Here is a 24,513-nt window from a genome sequence, read left to right on the forward strand (position 1 = left end):
GTAGTCTGGTGTTCATGATTCCTGAATACCCAGCAGCTTCCATTTATTTCAATTATCAGGAGCCACTTAATGGTCAGTACTTTTGAAATCAGACTGTTTGCTGAAGTACATGATACAAGAGGTGGCCAGAAAATGGAAATCCCTTCCTGCAAAACTTTTTGCATTTTGGGGGAAAAAAAATTGTCCTGAACGGGGACAAAAAGTCAGAAATGCACAATTTTTCATGGGAAGGTATTTCAAGAAAAATGCTGTTTCAAGAGAGTTTTCCAACTGTGCTTCTGGAGAGGCAGAGAGCTGGAGCACTGAGCCTATCCATCTGCCTCATCCCCTACCCCTCACTTAAACTTCCTATGAAGCGGAGCCTGGCTGCTCAGCCTCCACACCTTCCTTCACAGTTTTGGGAGCCAAAGAGGTAGATAACATAAGAACAGTCATACTGGATCAGACCAAAGGTCCATCAAGCCCAGTAGCCTGTCTTCTGACAGTGGCCAATGCCAGATGCTTCAGAGGGAATGAACAGAACAGGTAATCATCAAGAGATACATCCCCTGTCGCCCATTCCCAGCTTCTGGCAAACAGAGGCTAGGGACACCATCCCTGCCCATCCTGGCTAATAGCCATTGATGAACCTATTCTCCATGAACTTATCTAGTTCTTTTTTTAACCCTGTTATAGTCTTGGCCTTCACAACATCCTCTGGCAAAGAGTTCCACAGTTTGACTGGGCGTTGTATGAAGAAATACTTCCTTTTGTCTGTTTTAAACCTGCTGCCTATTAATTTCATTTGGTGACCCCTAGTTCTTGTGTTTTGAGAAGAAGTAAATTACACTTCCTTATTTACTTTCTCCATACCTGTCCTGATTTTATATACCTCTGTCATATTCCCGCTTAGTCGTCTCTTTCCTAAACTGAAAAATCTGTTTTATTGATCTCTTCTCACATGGAAGCTGTTCCAGACCCCTAATCATTTTTGTTGCCCTTTTCTGAACCTTTTCCAATTTCAGTATATATTTTTTGAGATGAGGCTACCACATCTGCACGCAATATTCAAGATGTAGGTGTACCATAGATTTAAATAGAGGCAATATGATATTTTCTGTCTTATTATCAATCCCTTTCTTAACGATTCCCAACATTCTGTTCACTTTTTTGATTGCTGCTGCACTTTGAGTGGATGTTTTCAGAGAACTATCCACAATGACTCCAAGATCTTGTTCTTGATTGGTAGCAGCTAATTTAGATCCCTTCATTTTATATGAAGTTGGGATTATGTTTTCCAATGTGCATTACTTTGCATTTACCAATATTTAATTTAATCTGCCATTTTGTTGCCCTGTCACCCAGTTTTGTGAGATCCCTTCGTAACTTTCTGCAGTCTGCTTTAGACTTAACTATCTGCAGTAGTTTAGTATCATCTTCAAATTTTGCAGCCTCACTGTTTACCCCTTTTTCCAGATAATTTCTGAATATGTTGAATAATAGTGGTCCCAGTACAGACCCTTGGGGGACAACACTATTTACCTCTCTCCATTCTGAAAACTGACCATTTATTCCTACCCTTTGTTTCCTACCTTCTAACCAGTTATTGATCCATGAGAGGACCTTCCCTCTTATCCCATTACAGCTTACTTTGCTTAAGATAGCTGGTGTGCTGAGCCTCACCGGCTCCTGTGCTGCGGGAGAAGTGGTAAGGCTGAGCGCCCTGGCTCTTTGCCTCCCCAGAGCTAGGTGGGTGGGAGGATTGAGAGCCCCAGCAATCTGCCAGATGGAGCTGTGGGGCAGCGGGGAGGCTAATAGTTGGGGAGGCAGAAAGATAGAGCATTCAGTCTTGGCAGTCCTCCCGGAAGGCTCTTACTAATTTCACCTCAGAAAATGAAATTGACAAAACTCTTCAAGGCAGGCAGCCAAGGAGTCATCATTTCAATTTTTCCAGCCCGCAATAAGAAATGTCTGTGTGGTAAATTTCAATTTTGTGAAAAACGGAATTTTCTATAAGAAATTCATTCTGGTCGAAAATTGCCAACCAGCTCTAATAATATATGGATGTAGGAGACTAACTGTTAGTACCATATTGAAAATCTTGGCCCAACAATCCACAAAAATTATTAAAAAATGGTCTGCAATAACAATTCTTGTTTTTCCAAATTAGTGCTGTTAAAAAGAGATTACTTTTCTATCAGCATTTTGTGCTAACAAAAATTATAAAGTACCTTTTTTTTCTTTCTTTTTTTTTTTTAAGAAAATCATTTTGTTCTTTGTAACTGACAGGCTTGTAGATGCATCATTTTATTATTTTATTTTATTTTATTCTCTAGGAGGTGTTTTAAGTTCAAAAGCAAAGCGTGCCAAATGTTCCACACACAAGCAGAGGGTCATAGTGATGCTGTATAATAAAGTATGTGACATTGTTAGCAGTTTGGCAGAATTGCTAGAGATACAGCTCCTTACTGACACAACTATTCTTCAGGCAAGTTTCATCAAAAGAATTTCCATTTGAGAATGTTTTGGTTTTTTTTTCAAAGTGATTCTGAAGTTTGACTACCTTGGCAATAACATTAAATGTAAACCAAATACAATCTAGTTCAGTGGCTAAGGTAAATTATCAGAATGACTTCTATAGTCATAGTATTGTAACTTTATTATTTTAACTGTCTTGCTAGTGATCTTAAAATGTGTAATTTTTAAAAAATGTTTAATATTTTAATAACACTATTAAAAAAGTAGTCCAGCTAAACAGAGAAAGATACATTTAATATTTAATCTGCAAGTCTTTAGTGGATTTATTATAAAATTAAGATTAAAAATGTAACATCATTTTACGAATAGCAAACAAGATGTACCTATGAAGCAGTGAATGTATTTAATTATACTCTGTTATGTCAAAGAGCTTACATATCACTTTAGTGGAAAGAATATGTATTTACTGTTTTTCCCTCCTTTTGGTAGGTATCCTCAATGGGAATAACACCTTTTTTTGTAGAAAATGTCAGTGAGCTCCAGTTATGCGCCATCAAACTAGTGACTGCAGTGAGTACTTTTTTAATCTATGAACAAGCTTAAGGATTTAGTGATATTGCTGTTGAAAAATAAAACGTACACATGGAAAGAGACATTAGTTCATCCATTTCATCTCCCCACCAGTGCATTTTTTCCATTCTAGTTAAGAATTTGAATTTTGAACTCATTTTATTCTGCACATTGTATATTTTTAACATCACAATGGAGGAACATAGTTTAATTTACTTGATCCTCTTTGGTTTGCAGATTAGTTTATGGTAAGAAATCAAATGGGACATTCCCACTAAAACCAAATAATTAAAAGAAAACTTCAGATATACAATATTATAACTAAAAAGATTGTAAACAATTTTGCCCTCCCCAAGTATTGTATTCAAATAATTTTATACTTAGCGTTCTTAAGAGAATTATCCCAAATAAGTAGCACTTTCTACACTGTTTACACCAAACTCTTTTGTTTCTTTCTCTTTTTTATTTTGTCCTTGGATTTACAACATAAAAACGTCTGACATCCTCATCTCACTATTGTATATTGATATTTTAATGTAATCAGAAGTAACTGAATATACAGATGTAGATCTGTTGAGTAAAAAGGTACCATTTTTGTAGTGATATTTCAGAATAGAACTGGACTTAAAACTGTAGCTCTGGCTGGATTGTGACTCTTACCTCATTCCAAACACACAAAGTTCAAGCAAGGTCAACCCAGCAGAAAAAATCATGCAACCAATTTTATTTGCATAGCTGTTTTGTTTTTTTCACTTTTTAGGTTTAAATTAAATCACTTGAATGTTTGTATGAACTTGGAGAACTCATTTCTTTTCAGACCTTAGTGTCTGTTATTTCCCCCTCTCCAGCATAATGATGATAAGGCTTGTCTACATGGGGAAGCTATTGTGAAATAAGATAGGGTGTGACCTTAAAGCACAATAGTTTTTCACAATAACTCTCCATGTGGACTCTGCTATGCTGCACTACATCACCTTTTGCGATTTATCTTAATCCACTGGATTACTATTCCACGGTATGTCCTGATGTGAACAAGTCCTTAGTTATCTTTGCCAACCGTGCATGCAGCTTACTTCTGAGGGTTGTAAAGTCTGTATTTAGACTGAACAATATCAATAATATTTTCCATTAAAAATAAATGTATTTTAATAAAATAGGCTTATAAAATACATCCTGAAAATAAAGTTAATACTCTAACAAAGTAGCAAATGAAAAGAAAGTTTAAGATGGCTACCACTTTGCTTTTGAGTTACCATAAATTTTACATAGATAGAACAGCAATCTTGGAAAACTAGGATTTTTTTTTTCCACATTTCTGGTTAAGGATCTGATCCTTCTTGTAAAATCCTGTACCCATGGTAAATTCGTGTCATGAGATAAAAATACACATTCAATCTCTATATTTTTCACCATTTCTTTGACAGTCATGGTCATAAACATGTTTGGACACGGATTAATTCTAAATCGTATAGATTAGAATAATTAGACTATACTGCAAAGTTAATTTTTGTGCTAGTTTCAAACCACAGTTTGACTTCCTAAGAGCTGTGATTTCTATCGTATAGGAGCTCTTTTGGCCTTCTCAACAATCAAGCATACGCATATAATATGATCACAGAATCAAAATCAAAGCTCTATCCCCGCCTTTTTCTTAAGTGGTACACTTTTTAGTTTTTAATAAAAATATTTTAAAAACCCTCACTGTCTCCTGTCCTGTTCTCAAAGGAACCTTAGCAACATGATTTTCCTTAATGTATTTTCCAGGTTTATTTGATTTATTTTTTTTCATCACCGTAGTTTCTGGAGCTGTGCATTGGTATAAAATACAGAGCTAGGAATAGCAATTATCCTGATTAAAAAGTATATGTGAAATGGTTTTCTTTGGAAAATGTGGGTGGAGGGGAATCCATGTTGCAAAGTGATTCACAGAAAAATAAAATTTTAAGGACCATTATATTACGAAAACAGAAAAACCCTCTCAGAAAGCTTGCAGTTTAAGAAGCAAGTTTGTTTCATTCTATATCTTCAACCTTTAGAGAGGCAATATGTTCAATGTTTTTAAAATCAAAGCCTGTCTAAACAGAAGAATAGCTAAACTGAACTGCCCGCCCCCATGTATTGAAAAAACAGTATGTTACTCAGATACCTGTCTATCACTTAAAAATATAAAAAACAAGTTGTGAATATTTTAATGAATACAAATATGGAAAGCTGTTCGTTTTGAAAAAAATAGTAATAAGCTATTTTGGTTTTCTGTAAAACGTAATCATTATTTTTGTACATATATATTTGTATCCTGTAACTGATAACAGGTGTTCTCGAGGTATGAAAAACATAGACAGTTGATTCTGGAGGAAATTTTCACTTCACTTGCAAGACTACCAACCAGCAAAAGAAGTTTGAGAAACTTCAGGTAATGTCTGACACAGATGGCTAATTTCTACAGAACATAATTTTCAGTACATAAATGTAGGGGTTTAGATTTTACATGGTTTATTAATGATTGTTATAAAAACCTACAAGTCCATAAGATGCATTAATTTCTTAATGAGATCAAGCAAATAATTCTATAAATATGATTTATCTGTTCCTTAAAGAGCTTTACAGTGGGAACAAAAGTGGAATAGTTATAGGACAAGCAGTCTGGGTCCATAGTAATTATCTGCATTTCCTCTACTTGTGTTACATGTCTGTGCTTGGTTTTTGACTGTTTATGTGACTTTCAAAGGGACAATAACAAATAGACATACAAACCTGTAATTATGTACCTAGCTAGAAATATAAGTGAGACTAAGTGAAGGTATGCAAATAGAAGTTTCAAGTAGGAAATTTTTCAGAAGCTGGATATATGGAGCCATGTAATCCTCCCCACTGGTAAAACCTGCAAGGAAGGAGTTCTGGAAGAAAATTTGTGAAGATAACCTCACAGAGTTCCCACCACATTTTCTTCTTGCGAGCCCATCCCTCAAAATGATTACTTTTCCATGGAAAAGAATACGGAGCCCATCCCTCAAAAATGGTGGTTGTTTGGGAGGCCAGGGCTCCCTGTTTCTGTGCCAGCTTTAGCCCAAGGCAGCACCGCTCTCTTGGGTCTCTTTAGCAGCAATGTTCCAATCTGCGTGGAGACATCCCCAGACCGCAGTGAGGGTGAGGTTCAGCATAAAGGCTAATACAGCCCCCCCAGGCTCTGTGTCCTATTTAGAAAATCTTCAGAGGGCTAGAGAGTTAGTGATAAGCATCCAGCCCAGTCACTCCTCTTCCTGGTCCACCCAATTTCTGCCCCTTTCCCAACAAGTGGGCTGTTCAGGTCCATGGAATGATGTCAAAGAAGTGGTTGAGTCCCCCTTCCATGCTTGATGGAGGAGATGTATGCATTGAAGGTTCCCTCAAGGGCAAATCTTGCAAGGGACAATCCAGATCATGGGTTACTATTGTCTTTTAATTAAGGCTAAGATTTAGTCATGCGTATTTTTGGTAGAAGTCACGGACAGGTCATGGGCAATAAATAAAAATTCACAGCCCATGATCTGTCGATGATTTTTACCAAAAATACCCCTGACTAAATCTCTGTTTCTGGGGGGCCCTGCTCCAGTGCTCCGTGTTGGCTGGGCCCTGGGACCGCTCTGTGGATGACCTACAGCTGTTCCAGGACTGCTTCTTGGGTGGTCCCCAGGGCACCCCCTGGGGCTGCCTGAGCAGTAGCTGGTGCAGCTGGCCCCTGGACAGCCCCCTGGATCGCTGCTTGGGCAGTCTGTGGGACCAGCCACAGTGGCCACTGCTCGGGTGGCCCCGAAGTCAGCCGCACCAGCCACAGTGGAAGTCAGAGGTCGTGGAAAGTCATGGAATCCATGACTTCCGCAATCTCCGTGAAAGAATTGTAGCCTTACTCTTAATTAATATAGTGGTAGTCAAGCCTGCTCTGTAATAGTGCCATAACTCAAATAGTACAAAAGTTGCAAGGAATTAGTTATTTGTTCAATACTGTGATGTTTTCTGCTATTTAAAAAATTAGTGTAGCATTTTATGCGAGTAAGTACACAAGTTAAGTGACTTAGTGTTTAGGTGTTTGATGCAGAAAATATTTCTGTAGAATTGCTATTAATAGGGAAAGTTTCTTCTATTTGCATTATATAATGGTTGTTATTGACAAATTTTCAACATGGTTTAATAAAATTTAACCTTATGCTAGTGTGATTGTAGAACTCCATCTTGGACTAGGAAGAGTTAAAGGCCCCGTTAGTCAAATTCACTTCATCTGTGTGCTAATGAGGTAGTTACTTGTCAGCCAGAGAGGTCAGAACTAAAGAAGGATCAGGAGAGATCTTGAGAGACCTAGGCTTATAAATAGGCTGAGGGAGTTCAGACAGGCAGGCTCCTGTGAAAGATCCAAATGCCAAAGACTGCTGAAGGCTAGAGCCTTTAGGAAGATGCTAAAGTGGGGCAGTGCTTGATAACAGAGCCAAGGAAAGGCAATGGAATTCAGGAAGTGGTTGAGCACAGAGCTCAGAAGATAGGTTGATTCACTGGTGACTTTGGATTGCATGTGGACTTTTGTTACCTAAGAAGGAGTCTGAACTAGCCACTTATCAGCCAGAGCGCTGAGTGGCACACAAAGGCAGACAGCCTACAGGGAGTACTAGAGTGGAAGAAACTCTGGAGTGTTGTGTCCTGGAGCTAAGGGGTGCACTGCAGGTGAGTTTATCCCATAACAGCCGGAAACATCATAAAGGCCTCCTCATGAAATCATTGCACAAAGCTTTAAAAGGCATAATTATCTTGCATTTAATAAAATCCTTGTACAAAAACTAAAGAAATCCGGATCTAATGATAATATTTCATGTCACCATTTAAACTTGTAGTCTCAAAGTAGGAGCACAAGGCATCCCTCACCCTGTCGTCCTGATTATTTGCTGCGGTTTGGAGAGGCAGCCTCTCTGACTGTTTATAACATTCCAAAAGTTTCTGTGCCTCTTTGTGCTCATAAGTGAGGCTCTTTTCCTTTCTCTCTCAGATGTGCAAAAGAAAGCAGTTATAATAACACAAGGCAGATATTGCTCAGCAGCCTCCAGCCTTGTTATAGAGCACCTCCATCTCCCACTCAGCCTTTCAAATGCACACTCCACTGTCATTCTGCAGCTACTCAGGATATAATTAGAGGCCCTTTCTATTATCCAAGTGTCCAGTAAGCATATGTCTCCACTGCAGCTGGGAGGTGTGATTCCCAGCATGGATAAAGAGAGTTGCAATGGCTCTGTTCAAGTTAGCTCACTAAAAATAGCAGTGTGGATATTATGATATGGGTAGCAGCTCAGTCTAGTCACTCGAACTCAGACCTGGGGGACTGGGTGGGCTTGGACTTGGGAAGCTAGCCTGAGCCACCACTGAGGCCGCAACATCCATAATGCTATTTGCTATTTTTAGTGTTCTAGCTCAAACAGAGCTGGCACAAGTCTGTCTACCTGCCCTGGGAATCAACACTTCTGTAAGGCTTGATAAGCCAGGGAAGCATGGGGTAAGATGGGTTTCGAAAGTTTCTAAAAATCCTAGCATTCCTGACTTTTCCAGGCCACCTACATTGATATTGGTGAGCCTTCCACAGTGACCAGACAGGCCATGGAGCATCATAGATAAATAGCCCTTTCTATTGATGAACTCTGAGTCCTGGAGTGGGGGGCAAAGAAAAGGTATGTGAGGTCCCATCAATAGCCCCAGTACAAATTAGGAACCCCAGCCCTGCAAATCTATCAATAAATTGTGCATTGCCAAGATTTATAGCAGAGCATGCTTCCATGACAACATTCCGGATAGTTGATCTCTCAGCACCGAACTGGTTAGGCACTGACCGATTGCCAATCCTTACTGCTAACGTCCAATGGCAATGGTCAAATGTTTTTCCATGCTGAAGAGACGTGTCATAGGGGTGTGCTGCTGCTGGAGCTCTGGAGTGAGTGCTGAACAGATCTCTAAGAAAGTAGCCTTGGTCATCCAGAAATTCTGCTGGTCATCCTAGGTTTGGAGTACTATCCTTTCCCACCAGTTAGTGCTAGTTTCCCTGGCCCAGAAATGGTACTCCACCAAGGGAAGCTGCTCCAAGAAAAGTTAATCCTCTAGTAGCTGCTCAATTTCATCTTTTTCTTCTATCTAAATCGGTGTAGCAGCTGACTTCCAAAGCCATCTGGCTGCATGACCACAAATGCAAGTGCATTAGCCTCTTTGTATTTATGACTCAAGATCACCATTCACAGCAGTATTCCCCACATGACAGTAATTTGAGAATTTCACTAAATTGCAAAAGACAGATGAATCCTGGGAATTTGCTAGTTTCACCCCCAGGTCTCAAAATTGCAGTGACTTTTGGTAGGTATCCCACAATATATCATGGCAATAATCCCAGAATGCACAGAGCCCAGAAGCAAGAAAATGCATCATGGGCTATCTGCCCAAAATGCTGTGTGCTTATTTTGAAAAAACTCAGTGCCCTGTGGACACTGATTCAAAATTAAGTAGGTTAAAGCTGGTTGCATGGGCACACAATTTTGTGTGAGTTATTCCGGAAAAGATTATATGCAAAAATATGTTCTGCAAAAACTACCCCATGTAGACAACCCTAAATCTTAGGGAGGTTTAAATTACCCTTGTGTGGCTGTGCCAATTCAGCTGTATGTTATACAAGAGCTTTCTCCTTCACCCAATATGTCTGGTTGCTCCTGAAGTCGTAATCCTGTGTTTGACCTCTGTCATAGGAAATGCTAATGTCACAGATTTAGCATTATAATTTAAATGCTGTATCATATAAAAAGAGTGAAGAGTAGAGGAAATAATCTTTGATTAAACAATAAGCATTATCTGGTAATTTTCCTTGCTACTTCAATTGAGTCTCAGTTTTAAATAAGATACAACAGTTTCAGTTTCTCCTGATGGTGAAAATTTCTCTTTAAAGGAATTTTGGCATATAATTTTTATATTCTAATGTTTCTCCCACTCTGATAAACTTTAAAATGTTTATTCCTATAATGTGAAACGGTTGGCATAGTATTCTTACAGTAGTACTCCTTATATACTATTACATATCAAGTGTTTTAAGAGTGTTAAAAGAAAGACACTGTAAAACAAAAATTATTATTCTCCTTCGAGTGGTTACTCATGTCGATTCCAAGTAGGTGTGCACGTCCATGTGCACAGTCATCGGAAGGTTTGCCCCCTAGCGGTACCTGTCTGGTTGGCTGTGGAGCCCCCTGGAGTCAAGCCTTCATGGTGGTGTATATAGGTTCCTGCCGATCCACCGCCTCTTCAGTTCCTTCTTACCGCCAGTGACGGTCGTTGGAGCGGCTCTTTTCTTGCTACAGCAAGCAATCCTCTAGTGGACTTTTTCCAGTTGTATCTGTAAATAGTTTAAAACTTAGTATTAGTTCAAACAGTTCTTAGTTAGTAAGAAGTTTCAGTTGGGGGTTTCCCACACCACGTTTCCCCTCCTGGGGACCAGGGCATGCCTTGGTCTCAAGGGTTTAAGCCATTTGGGTCCTGTCTGGAGCCTATGCCAAAGGGAGACTGACACAACTCCTGTTTAAAGTGTTTGAGGGAAGCCCATTGGACTGAGAAGTGCAAAATCTGTAGAAACTTCCACTCAAGGACTAAGAAGGAGAGGGACTTTAGGCTAAAATTACTCCTCATGAAGTCAGCGCCTATGGACTCTTGCTCTGAGTTTGCTGCGGTCCTCGAGGAAGGCAAGGTCGTTGCAAGGATCTCCTTACAGGCCTCCTTAGATTCTGCAGACTTGGCAATCCATATCATGGCAACAGCCATAGCCATGAGAAGGAGTTCATGGCTTCAGGTGTTGGGACTCCCGCACAAGGTCCAGCAGACCATTCAGGAGTTGCTGTTTGACTACATAGGCCTCTTTTTGGAGCAAACAGACACTAAGCCCCACAGCCTAAAGGACTCAATGGCAACTCTGAAGTCCCTGGGGCTTCATACGCCAGCCCCCTGAAGAAAGCATTTTAAGCCTGCTCCTCGATTCTACATAGCTCCTCCTAAAGCAGGAAACTGGGCAGGAGTAACAGATGGTTCTCAGTCCTCCTCGAACCCAGAGCCAGGGCTCAGCAAAGCAGCTTCCAAACCAAACTTTTGAAGGTGCACCCAGGGGCAATACACCAGTTCAGATCCCAGATTCTGCCCCCATCCTGTGAATCCTCTATCCAATTTCTACCATGCCTGGGCACAAATTACCTCAGACCAATGGGTCTTGAGCATGGTAGAATTGGGATATTCTCTCCAATTCTGTTCCCTCCCGCCTTCCCATCCTCCTAACCTATCCCTCTTCAGGGACCCTTTTCACAAGCAACTGCTCATGGAGGAGGTTCAAACTCTCCTACAACTCGGGGCGATAGAGGAGTTCCCTTTAGAATTCAGGGGCAGGGGATTCTATTCCCGGTATTTCCTAATCCCGAAGGCCAAGGGTGGACTCAGACCTATTCTAGACCTGCAAAACCTCAACAAATTAATAAAGAAGGTAAAGTTCCATTATTCTCTCCCTGGATCCAGGGGACTGGTATGTCGCCCTCAATCTGAAGGTGCGTGTTTTCAAGTGTCCATAATCCTGTCCCACAGATGATTCCTCCGCTTTGTGGTCAACACCACTCACTATCAGTTTACAGTTCTCCCCTTCAGCCTCTCGGCGGCCCCTTGGGTGTTCACCAATTGCATATCTGTCATAGGAGCCTTCCTGTGGAAATGGCAGGTGCAAGTATTCCCGTACCTCAACAACTGGCCAATCAAAGACTCCTCCAGAGACCAAGTGGAGGTCTAGGTAAGCCTACTTCGGACGACATTTCACAGGCTCGGCCTCATACTGAATGTAGCAAAGTCAACCCTAACCCCGACTCAGAGAACAGAGTTAATCGGAGCCTTCTTGGACTCTGTGGAGTCAAGCCAGGCATTCCTTCCAGAAACTTGCTTTCTCACCATGGGCGCCATCATAGAGGAACTCAGACGATACCCTCCACTATGGCACGAAATTTTCTGAAGCTGTTCAACCATATGGCCGCTTGTACTTGTAGTACAGCATGCCAGGCTGCAGTTCCGTCCCCTTCAGGCTTGGCTAGCCTCTGTGCACAGGCTGAATCGAGACCACCTAGACAAATTAATCACACTTACTTCCCCAGTTATTGAGTTCTTCAGGTGGTGGCTCGACCCACAAGCAGTGTGTACAGGAGTGCTCTTCTCCAGGCCCCAACCCTCACTGTCTCTTGTAATGGACGCATCGGTGATGGGTTGGGGAGCACGCTTAGGCGGACTCACGCCTTCTGGTCCCAGACAGAGCTTTTGCTGCGCATCAACATCACAGAGGTAAGAGTGGTCTGCCTTGCTTGCCAGACATTCCAGGCCCATCTGGAGGGCAGATACGTATCAGTATTGACCAACAACATGTCAGTGGTATTGCACATAAACAGGCAGGGTGGTATTCACTCCTCTTCCCTGTGCCGGGAAGCCCTCAAACTGTGGGACTTCTGCATCGCCCATTTGATATGTCTAGAGGCATTGTACCTTCCAGAACAAACTGGCCAATCATCATAGCAGGTCATTTCACAACCACGAGTGGTCCCTCCACCCAGATGTTGTGATCAACATCTTCCTACAGTTGGGATTTCCTGAAATAGATTTGTTTGCAACAAAGTAAAACAGGAAGCATCACCAGTTTTTCTCCTTCCTGAATCAGATGTCCTGGCATGGCTGGGCCATGAATTTTTTATTGCATGGTGGGGGAGGGGGGGCTCAGAAAGAAAAAGGTTGAGAACCTCTGATCTACTATATACTTTCCGCCCTTCCTGCTTGTGCACAAGGTCCTGCTGAAGGTCAGAAGGGAGGGAGCATCGATGATCTTAACAGCACCAGCGTGGCCTCACCAGCACTGGTTCGCCATGCTTCTAGGCCTGTTGGTGGACACGCCAATTACCATGCGCCTGGTTCCCGGACTTGATCACCCAGAACCATGGTAGTGCATGCTAATCTTCAGTCTCTCCATTCCATCGCATGGAAGCTCCGTGGTTAAACACCTCCGAGCTCGCATGCTCAGACCCTGTTAGAGTACAATCAGCTATTCTGTGAGCTCTGACCCCACTCCTAGGTAAGGCTTGGGAGTCACCTACCTGGAATCGACATGAGCAAGCACTCGAAGAAGAAAAAACAGTTACCTACCTCTCATAATTGTTGTTTTTCGAGATGTGTTGCTCATGTCCTTTCCAAGACCCACCTGTCTCCCCTCTGCCAGAGTATCCGGCAAGAAGGAACTGAAGAGGTGGCAGGTTGGCAGGGATTTATGTACACCCCCAGGGGGCTCCACAGTCGACCCGATGAGTACCACTAGGGGAAAATCCTTCCAACGACTGTGCACACAGTATGCGCACACCTATTTGGAATGGACACGAGCAACACATCTTGAAGAACAACAGTTACGAGAGGTAGGAAACCTTTTTTTATCATGCCAAAATGACTTATATACCTTCATGATCTAATAATGTCATAGATCTGAGAATAATTTTGGCTGTTGCTTTGGAGTCAGCATAATGAGTACAAAACATTTTGAGTACAAACACATAATAGATGCTTAATGCGCTATTGGAAGCAGTTTACATACTACTGAGATGAGGGTTGTACAATAATCTGTATAGGATAGAATGAATTTTGTACGGCTCTCACAAGAATGGTGCTTATTGTATTTTGTTTTTTTCCTTTACAGTGGAATAGTTGGTAAAGCTGTGGGTACTCATTTAGAACCCAGTGAACTTTGCTTATCAGGTTTTAATAGTTTAGGTAGTTAGGAGTTAGAGTTAAAAGTCCTTTGTATTGTCCCTCTTAACTGTAATGATATTCTGTTTGTTTTCTCCAACAGGTTAAACAGTAGTGATACCGATGGAGAGCCTATGTATATTCAGATGGTAACTGCACTGGTTCTACAGCTTATTCAGTGTGTTGTACACCTGCCATCAGTGGAGAAGGATTCGAATTCAGAAGAGGAGTCAAACAAAAAAGTAAGACCCTTTAAAGAGATATGAAACTGTTTCATACAAGAGTGTGCATATGTACTTGTTCTGTGACACTGGTCCAGCCCATGAAGCAGTGTTCATGTGTGTGTCCTGCATAATAACATGATGTACTGAAAATGATGGTTTGGAGGTTCATGTTTTCATATATTGTACATTCAACAAATGAATTTTGCTATTATTTTTAGGTGGATCAAGATGTCCTTATTACTAACTCATATGAAACAGCCATGAGAACAGCACAAAACTTCCTTTCCATTTTCCTTAAGAAGTAAGTGTTATCACACTGTTTAATTGTGTTTTAATGTGTCATTCATAATTACAATTTTAACTGTTATAGACTGAAATTTGGCACTCCTTAAAGTTCTGAAATTTTAATCATAAGAAATTTTTGTGGAGAAAGTTGGAGTTTGAATTGGACATGGTATTTTTAAATGTAGGACATTGTAAAAAGATTTTTCATTTTATGAATACTTTTTTGTGAAGTTCTGTCTTAAAAAGAAAACTCACATTTGTTTTCTTCATTAAGCCTCTCTGAGAACAATTGCCTGGAGCTATGAATTTTGAACTTCTTAGAGGTTCAACAAGTCTTGATAGTCACTAAGGTTTCTGCACAAATCTTGTACAAAGTCTGCAACCTGCAATTGCAAAATTGCAAGCACCTGAAGTGTAGTTCAAGCTTATAAATTTTGCAGAAAATCTGGAAAAATTAGTTACTTTCATATGACAGATAGCTCCAGTTAAAGAAACTTGCAAGTACTTTAAAATTCCACGACAGTTAGCTCTTTGCACAGAACTTTTTATACAACAGAAATTCTGCAGGGAGCTGTTTACACATGTGAGAATCTACATGCAATAGCTTATACCACATAATACAAAGAGGAAAATTTTAGGTTTCACCAAAGGTGTTGCAATAATATGAAAGAGAAACATGATTTACGGATTAAGTATTTAAGGTATACTGTACTGCCATAACAACTAATTAGAGTTATTTTAAAAGAAATTAACCTAATTATTTTATTAAACTATATACCTCTGAAACACTACCAAATCATTGCATGCCAGGCTCTGATCTGATCTTTCTCCACTGCACCTGCTGTTTATGGACCAGAGATACCAAGACTTCATATCACCCTTTATATTAAGGCCAGAGACTGAGTTGAGAGAGAATACCTCCTAAATGCACTATTCCAGTATGAACTAGGGAACCTAATTTATTCTCTGTATGCAGACTTGAAACCCTATTATATCTAATGTATTCACCCTGCAGATACAAGCAAGATCTTCAGGCTTATCTCATCCATTCAACATACATTCACTTTAGATGACAGAGTATCAAATTCACCGAAGACTGAGGCCTTTTTTCTTACCCTTGGAGGAGAGATGAGAGCCAGCACACATGTAGAATTTGAGTCAATATCTGAAAAGTCTGTAAAATTGTTATAATACATATTATACATTAATATCCCATAAAGTATTAAGGAAACTGTGTCTCCAGTAGTTGAAACCAGTGCTAGATAAAGAAATAAGAGACTGGACCAGGGAATGAATCCCAGATCTCTTTCATGGTAATGTGGAGTATTGAAAGGGCTACCATCATTTGTCCTACTTTTTAATATGAAATTTTAGCTACTTTTACTCTCTGTTCTTTATAGGATGTGTTACTGAAAAACATAGCTAGATTAGGATGACTCTTTCTGTTGACATTTCAGTCCTATCTAGTTTTAGAAATACACATGTTTTTGTACTTTGGAACAAATAAAAAAAAGTTGACCCTTTTTAGTACATGATTATTATATAACATTTTCATTGTTTTCCTTTAAACAGATGTGGTAGTAAACAGGGAGAAGAGGATTATAGGCCACTGTTTGAGAACTTTGTTCAAGATCTTCTTTCCACGGTCAACAAGCCAGAATGGCCTGCTGCTGAGCTGTTACTTAGCTTATTAGGAAGGTTGTTGGTAAGAGACCACAGTATTTCTAATTTATCATAGTGATATAAAGTGCTGCACGTTCTTATTAAATTTAGCCATCTTCTCAAAAAGCTGTCCCAAGGTAAAGATCTGGTGATATTAGGGTGACCAGATCTAATGCCACATGAAGTTTCTGGCTTTGCCAAGATAAGAGTGGCAATGATGGACAGAGATTGATCATTCAGCCAGAGGGCAGAAGGACCTTGCTGGAGATTGATATGGGTGCTGCTCAGTTTACAAGCCAACTATGTCCCTTTGGGATTTGCCATAATGTTGATAATTCCTTTTCATCATCATGAAAACTTGTTTATTTTGACATAGTCTTTTATTAATATTTAAATGTGTATTTGTGGTATACAATGTTCATGCTTCATTTAAGAACTTTTTGCTGATGTATATCAGTATATTATATAATATGCTGAATAGTATACAGATAGTGAAGTTTAGTTTGGAAAATTATTGTATTTTATAGGTAATTTGAAAAAAAAAAGTGACACCATGGACTATGTTGCTCAGTGGAGGTCACTTGTATTGTTCTGTGGGGGATATTTTTCACATTAAAATTCTGGTCCATAGCACCCAGTAGCTGCATAGACTCATATTGGGTAAAATCCACCAACATCAGCAGATATTCATAGATGATAGCTTCTCTAGGCTGCTCATATAGCACAAAAATATTATTCAGTTGTTTAGTCATCTTGCACATGTAGCACATTAACACAGAGAATACTATGATTCAAATAAATTAAACATTTTAGCTGGTATAGAATGTCTGTCTGAAATTCATAAGTCACTGTGGTAAGTAGTACTGGCAGACATTTGTTACGAGACTAAAGCAGTAATTTGGGCCTGTTTCTGGGCAATAGCACAAATAATTTATAATCATGCCCCTGATTAAGCCAACTAGATAGTAGCTTGCAGTTCACTGGTGTACATATGGCAGGTAGATTAAATAAGTATAATATTCTCACACACACGCACACATTTTATATATCCACTGTACAAGATGCATCCTCTCTAGTTAGTTTGATTAGAAGGAAAAAAATCTCAGGAGTATTTTTGCAGGGAGGGGCCCAGTGGTGAAGGAAATGAATTTGATATCAATTTTAAAATATTATATATGTGTGGTTATTGGAGAGACAAGGTAGTGAGGTAATATCATTTATTATAATATCCTTAGTAACTTAAATTCATAACTCTGCTAGATACTTAAAAGCATGGACTCCGGAGACACTGATTCTATGGCTCATTACAACAATTTGTAATACACCTCACTGCTTGCTAATCCTCAATTGGCCACTTCATTTTAAGTTGTCTGACATGTGTTAACCCCTTATGCTTAACAATCTGTCCCAACTTGTATTTAGCTCAGACATACTGATTTTCTTTCCCAAAGAAGAGCCCTGTGAAGCTTGTATCTTCCATCAACAGAAGTTGGTCCAATAAAATATATTACTTCACCTACCTTGTCTCTCTCTTATTCTGGGACTTACACATCTACAACAACGCTTCAAATAAATAAGTGGCCATTGTAAATGATATAATTTATTCAGTTTATTAGTTGATGAATTTCTGAATAAGATCAAATAGTATATTATGAAATGCACTGCAGGTACAGAAATGAGTAGATAACATTTTATCCTGCTTTTGTTAGGTTCATCAGTTCAGTAACAAGTCTACAGAGATGGCTTTGAGAGTGGCATCACTTGATTATCTTGGAACTGTAGCTGCAAGATTGAGGAAAGATGCGGTCACTAGCAAAATGGATCAAGGATCCATAGCTCGAATCTTAAAACAGGTATATATAAGATCCATATGATTTGGTGCCTAGATAACAACACAGATGGAGGCATTAAAAATGTCTGAGGTGCTATTCTGCTCTGAAAAGTCATTATGTAAAAGTGCCATTTGGGGAGTCCATCTTTATTATCTCTTTAAGACTTCATCAGATGTACTCAGATTATAAATAAAAATGTGTTTTCTAACTACCAGCCCTATAAACTCATCCTGGATTTTGAGAATCAAGACTGGATTCTTTCAGCCTCACACATGATTTTCAATAGTAAGGATTCTGCAGGTCATATTAGGGCCTCAGTTGCTCTTGTGCCAACCCCTTATCTTCACTGGGTTAAAACTACTGAACAATTCTGTTCCACTGTGTGGTGGTGATGCACATGAAAGAATAGAATCCAGTTCGCTGCTCTCTCTCTAAGGGGAGTAAAAATAATTCTAATTATTAAAGTCAGCAGATGTCTGAACTCACAAAAGGAGCAGATATGTTTGTTTAGTTAGAGCTACTTTCATATGCATTTGAGAAAACTAAAGTAGTATAGCTATAGGTTCAATTTCCAAATGATGAATCTGGCATCAGTCAACTTTTCTTTGTGCCATCAGGACTGGTTTGGAGCTCTGTTTAGAGGACATGTACTCCCAAGGTTCTGTCAGTGCTACTCATCAGAATTGTCTCCATTTCTGTGAGGGAGGCAACAGTTTTCAGTACAAGGTGTTCCTTTTTTGGCTCTCCACTATGCCATGAGTGTTCTACAATACCTAGTTTTAGGCTGTCTATTTAAAATGCCTATGGATTTATGTCTGTTTTTTCCTGGTCACTGGCTGGGTCAGGCACAGTCAGAACTGGAGTTCAGTGGTCATTTCAAATTTATTTGATCCCAGTTTCACTCCCAATCTTAAGGATTAGTAATCTGAAATTAGCTGTAACTCCACCAGAGAATGACTTTCATAAGAACCACTTCAGATTCTTCTGTGGCAGCTGTATTTCTACCAGAGGAGAAACTTATGGAGATTCAGAATATTTATCAACTAAATGACCAAAGTCTGTTCAGTCTTTTTTGAGACTTATGGGTTTCATGACTGTCAGCTTACGTCACACCCTGTGCAAAACATCAAATAATACTTTTACATCACTGGTTCAACACAAATTATTCTTCCAGGAAGGATCAATTTGTTAACTTGTCTCAATACCGGCAAAGATTCTAAGAATGCTGCACTGGGTAGTACAGAAGAATGTTCTAAAAGGGGTCTCTTTCAGTTCCCCAATCTCCATAGGAAGTGGTAGAGGTAGATATCTGCGCTTTGGCACAGTGCTCCTCTCTTTCCTCTTAGTGCACCTCTGCCTGGTCATTGGAATTCATGGGAAATGAAACTGCACTGGGCAATATGTTGTGCTTGAAAAGCATTTCTTCAAGAAAGCATATTATGGACAATACCACAGCTGTGTACTAATGTAAACAAGAGTCATCTTACTTAAGACATTTATGCCAAGTGATAATTCTCTGGAAATGTTGTATTTCTCCAGAATCACTACACTGCTCTTTATCTTGCAGGAAAAAAGAATGATATGCTGGTATATTGCAGGCATCAAGAGCAACATGGGTGGTTCAGTCTCTTCTCACAAGATGGAGACCTCTTTGCTACAAGAAACGGTGTGAAGTGACCACTTTCCTGCTCAAGAGCAGATTTGGGTTCTCTGCTAGATTCTCTGTTGTTGAACTGGGGCAAAACTGTATATTTTTTCCTTCCTGCCTCTGCTTCCAGACCTTATCAAGGACATTTCTTAGGGACTAGATTGTGTGGGTAACTCTAGCAGCTCTTATTTGGACTCAACATCCTTGTTACTCCGATCTCGTGGGCTTGTAATTGGAGCTACTTCTCTTCCTACTCCTGGTGTTTGGGCTTCTATCTTGGCTTCATCACTGGGTTCTGAATCCAGATCCAATCTTTTCACATGGCAGATAGGATTGTTGCACCCTAGTAAACTACATTGAGTGCTTAAGAAGGGAAATATCTTACAGCCAGGAAACTTAAATCAAAAAAATGTTATTCTTGGAAATGGAAACTACTTTTTTAAGGAATATTGAATAAGGCTTTGTCACCGACATCTGTATCAGTTCCACAATTTTTTTGTGTATGTATGTATTTATGTATTTGAAAAGATCTAGACAGCAAGGGCCATCAGGCATCTATTTTGGCATAACCTTCATAGCATTTTGAGGTTCATCAGGCTTTGGTCATTCTAAGAACAAAAAATTATTTGAAAGGATCTCATTAAGTGTATACCTTGAGACTTAAATTGAGTACCTACTCAGTTCTTCGAGTAATGTCCCTATGAGTATTCCACTTCAGAATGTGTGCACACCTGTCCACTCTTGATAAGAGATTTTCATTAGCAGTGTCTGCAAGTCTTGGCTTGAGTCGTAGATGTCCTCATGCTGTGGTGTGTGTGTATGTGGAGGAGGAGAAGGGGAAGCAGACTCTCTACTGCCCCAGTTCTTTCTCAGCTGTCTGCGACTTGAGATGTAGCATTGCAGTGTCTGCTATAGCTAACGACGCAGCTTGCTGTTTGTATCTTCTGACAGTTTATTTTTTATCTTTTTTTCTTAGTAATTCTTTTCTTGTTATATCTTTTCCATTTTTTCATTAATTTAGCATAGTTTTGAGCGTGGGGGGAGTTTCCTCCTTCCCCTCTTACATTTGCCTGATCTGGGCCTTTGTTTTTTTCTCTCGGGTCTTAACCTGGGTCCTTGTGTAATGGGTTATCCCGTGGCTTCATACCCTGCCAGAACTGGCACAGGTCTTTTCCCCCACAGCAATGGACATTCAAGCTGTGACCACTGCCTGAGAGATAGTCTCATCACCTCCAGTTGTAAAGTCTGCTCAGGATTTAAGGGCAGATCTAAAAAATTGAGGCGAGACAGACTAAATCTTCTGTTGATGGAGCCTTCTGTTGGATGCAGGGGTCCAAGTCACCCCCCTGCTCATTGGATTTGGTTGCTCAGCGAGCTCGACGGTAAGTAAAGATCCTGAGGACCCTTTAAAATAATCCAGACCCTCAAAAAATGGGGTAAGGAAGGAGAAAATCACCCTCTCAGTATGGTTGTCAGGAGACATCACATCCTTACACAGGTACCACTGAGGTGCCCACTCCCTCTGATACCGAAGCATCCTCTGGTCCTGCTCCTGATCTTACAGAGCAGCCAGAGCCAGCTGTGGACAAATAAATACCACCTTCCCATATATCTTTCTCCTCTCCAGATGAGGATGTTTTGCATCCTCCCACCATCTTATCCCATCTTATCGCTGTTTTTTTTTCTTGGCCTCTGTCTCAATGTGAAAAAGTCTACACACACATCCACACGATGTATAGATTCCATCAGAGTCACTCTGGATTCCACCACCACAAGAACATACTTGTTCCTGGACAAATTCACCATTAGGTGCAGTCTTGTTTCAACAATATAGTAGAGCCCACAAATCACAGCAAGGGCTTTCCTGCAACTCCTGGGCCACATGGCAAATCGTACATTTTTGACACCCTTAGTAAGATTATACTCGCAGGTTCAAGCTTGGCTGAGAACCGATTATACCCCGAAGCACAGTGTGTCCAAGCGGGTGTCCATACCTCATAGGGTCCTTAATTCTCCAAATTGATAGAAAGATCCATAAAAGTGTGTGTGTGTGAGTGAGTGCCATTCTCATTGCCTCCTCCCACAAGGATCATCATCATAGACACCTCCCTGCTAGGCTGCGGTGCACTGTTTTAGGACTTGCTCAATGCAAATGGATCCCACAAGAGGCGATCTTCCATATCAACATATTCGAATTCAGAGAGGTTTGTTACTCTTGCTAGGACTTACTTCCCGCACATCACAGGCAACCCAATCAGAATAATGCTGGACAACACAGTATCTGTTTATTATATCAATTGGCAAAGAGGAGAAGGACCCTACCTCTTACGTGCCAAGTCAGTAAAACTATGTAACTGGTATGTATCGCAACACATACAGATCTCAGCAGTTTATCTTCCAGGACTACAGAACGCAGTTGCATACTCCCTCAAAACATATTTCCACCTCAACTATGGGTAGGAACTGACCAATGCAGGTTCCAAAGGATATGTCTGTCTTGGGGTCATCCAGAAATAGATCTTTGTGACACCATCCAATGCAAAGTGCAGATGATTTTGTTTGAGGGGAAGGAACAGCCACAACTCAATGGGAGATGCCCATGTCATTCCTTAGCAATAAGCCCATGTACCTGATAAATTCCAGGCTAGAATCTGGCTTTGTGTAATGCTTCTCATCCATAGATCTTGAAGCACTTTACAAAAGATTTATGTAATATTATCTCCATTTTGCAAATGGCATTCTTATCCTGATCATTTGTACATTTGCTCCTGGAGTTCATTCCTATTTTTACAAAGCACAGCTCTCTTGATTTAGCATTAGAATTTGATGCTCGTTTTGGGCAAGTAGTTCTGCAATCTGTTCAGCTGTCCTCTTGGGTAGTTAGTGCTTTGTTTTTTTCATTCTTTTAAGCACTCAAATTTTATTAGGCATTTCATAGAACAAATAAAAGGACAAGAGTCCTGCCCCAAAGAGCTTTCAATCTAAATCTTGTTGACTAATATTAATTAAATTGAAATCTTGCTAATCTTCTAAGAATGTGGATTTACAGAAATAGTTCTAAAAGGTGAAAAAAGGTTTCTTACAGTAACCATTCTTTTATTATAAATGCCTATGCAGAGTCATGTTCCCACCCAAATCTCCACTCTTCAGAGTATCCTCTCTTAGTTCCTTTAATAACGTCACTGCCAATGTTCAGATCTTTGAAGGTACACTTGTGCAGCCCCAATGAGCTCTGCTTTTTTAGATATATTTGAGCACATGAAATCAATGGTGCTTGTGTAGATGTTATGTCCTGGGACAACAGTTACTAACAGATAACCTTGCTTTGTCAAAATTAATGAGACTATTTCTCTCAACTTCTCCCTTTCTTCTCCCTTCTTTTTCCTGCCTTTTTGCCATAGTGGCCTAAGCAACCTGCCGTTCCAGTGTCTAACATTTGTAACCCAACAGACAACTGATGTGATATTTCTTGATTTGTCTGTGTGTCAGACTGTTTTGGGGGATTTAAATCCTTTGGCATTTTTTCCCAGTAACAGGGGCCATAGCAACATCACAGACTGAATATTAACCCAGTAAGATTTTAGGAAGGCAGTTTATTTTCATCTATCACATTCTGCTCTACAGTTGTTTCTGTTAAGTGATAGTGGCCATTGTCTGGCTTGTAGGAAAAGGTGTGTGACGTGATTTTCTACAGCAACTTCAGACCAATGAGCAGAAGAGAAGGGAAACTATTTAGGTCCACACTGGTACAAAAAAAGCCCTCTTTTACCTGGACCAGGTGGAACAGCCCCTACCCTCTCACCCATGGAAGTAGTTTAAATACCAGGTTTTGTCATCATCCATTGTGGGCATTGTGCTCCTCATTTGTTTCGAGGGCCGGGGAGGAGGCTGGGAAGGAATTTTTTCCCTCTCCGCCAGATTGACCAAGGCGAGGTAGTGGTTTCTCGCTTTCCTCACAGTGTATTAGGGCTTTGTGGTGGTGGACATGAAACGGAGGTTAGGCTATGATATTGCAACTCATTATGGAAGCATGGGGTGGATGTCCAGTGTAGGTACTCTGTAGGGAAGGGATATGGTGATCAGATAAAATGGTTTGGTGAAGTATTTAAAGGAGATATTCTTTAAAGGAGTGGAAACGGGTAGCGGAGGGAGTTCAGTACTCCTATTATTGGTGTGGCAGGGAGCCAACTCCCCCTCCTTTATAGCCCCCCATAACTCTCGTTTGAGGGAGATGGTGGGTGAGGTACCAGCATCGGGTTGGCTGGGGACTAGGATAGGTAAAGTGTTAGGGCTGACAACAGTCCTCACCCCCAGGTATATGTAAATGATTATGGAATTACCTGCACTGTACACTTTTATCTACCAGGTACTCTGACATTTAAGAATAGCTGTGGCCTAATTAAACCACATCCAATGTCTCCTGTCCTTCTTCCGGCATAGCCAGACAATGTCCCTCATGTATAATCTGGTTTGTGTGTTGCAGTTTTAGTGATAATTTATTTACAGAAATTATCTAACTAGTTTGGAATTATTGTCAACGTAATTAATTGTGTGCTTTTACTTTACAATTAATTTATATGTATGTGTGTGTCATGATTTCTTGATCATATTTGCAACTGTGAGATATTATATTTTATGAATGTATCTTGCTACATATTACAGGTTTCAGGAGGAGAAGATGAAATCCAGCAGCTGCAAAAGGCATTGCTAGATTATTTGGATGAAAACACAGAGACTGATGCCTCATTACTGGTAAATTTCAATTTTCTGGATGTATTCGGTCTATATAAATGGAACTTCATCAACGGGATGGTTTATTCCCCAAGGCTCTTAGACAGACATACTTGTGCCTTGGTTACATCCTCGTTCTAATCCCAAAACTGTTCATAGCATGCATCACTCTAAAGTAGTTGAAATCTTAGTAGACCCATTCTACTGAATTTCAGACATAATGTTTATAATGGTCCTTGCCTGCCACTGATTAAATTCTAGTTGGAGCACACTGTTTAGTTGGTATTTGATGCATTCAGACTGACTTTCATAAATGCCA

At 40.1% G+C, this 24,513-nt stretch overlaps 1 protein-coding gene across 4 annotated transcripts in view; it reads left to right on the forward strand.

Annotated features, from left to right (window-relative positions):
* NIPBL (NIPBL cohesin loading factor) overlaps nucleotides 1–24,513 on the forward strand; it is a 295,876-nt gene that overhangs the window by 220,015 nt on the left and 51,348 nt on the right. For 3 of the 4 annotated variants that reach the window (XM_048849291.2, XM_048849300.2, XM_048849295.2), the window contains 9 exons: nucleotides 2,316–2,467; nucleotides 2,947–3,027; nucleotides 5,340–5,440; nucleotides 13,916–14,054; nucleotides 14,255–14,337; nucleotides 15,894–16,026; nucleotides 17,693–17,836; nucleotides 19,383–19,481; nucleotides 24,126–24,215. In XM_048849291.2, coding sequence (XP_048705248.2) covers nucleotides 2,316–2,467; nucleotides 2,947–3,027; nucleotides 5,340–5,440; nucleotides 13,916–14,054; nucleotides 14,255–14,337; nucleotides 15,894–16,026; nucleotides 17,693–17,836; nucleotides 19,383–19,481; nucleotides 24,126–24,215 — 1,022 coding nt within the window. The remainder of the gene's footprint in view (nucleotides 1–2,315; nucleotides 2,468–2,946; nucleotides 3,028–5,339; nucleotides 5,441–13,915; nucleotides 14,055–14,254; nucleotides 14,338–15,893; nucleotides 16,027–17,692; nucleotides 17,837–19,382; nucleotides 19,482–24,125; nucleotides 24,216–24,513) is intronic. The other variant, XM_048849294.2, reaches the window with a different exon arrangement.

This window comes from Caretta caretta, chromosome 5 (genome assembly GCF_965140235.1).
Source record: "Caretta caretta isolate rCarCar2 chromosome 5, rCarCar1.hap1, whole genome shotgun sequence".
In the NCBI taxonomy this organism is placed as follows: Eukaryota; Metazoa; Chordata; order Testudines; family Cheloniidae; genus Caretta; species Caretta caretta.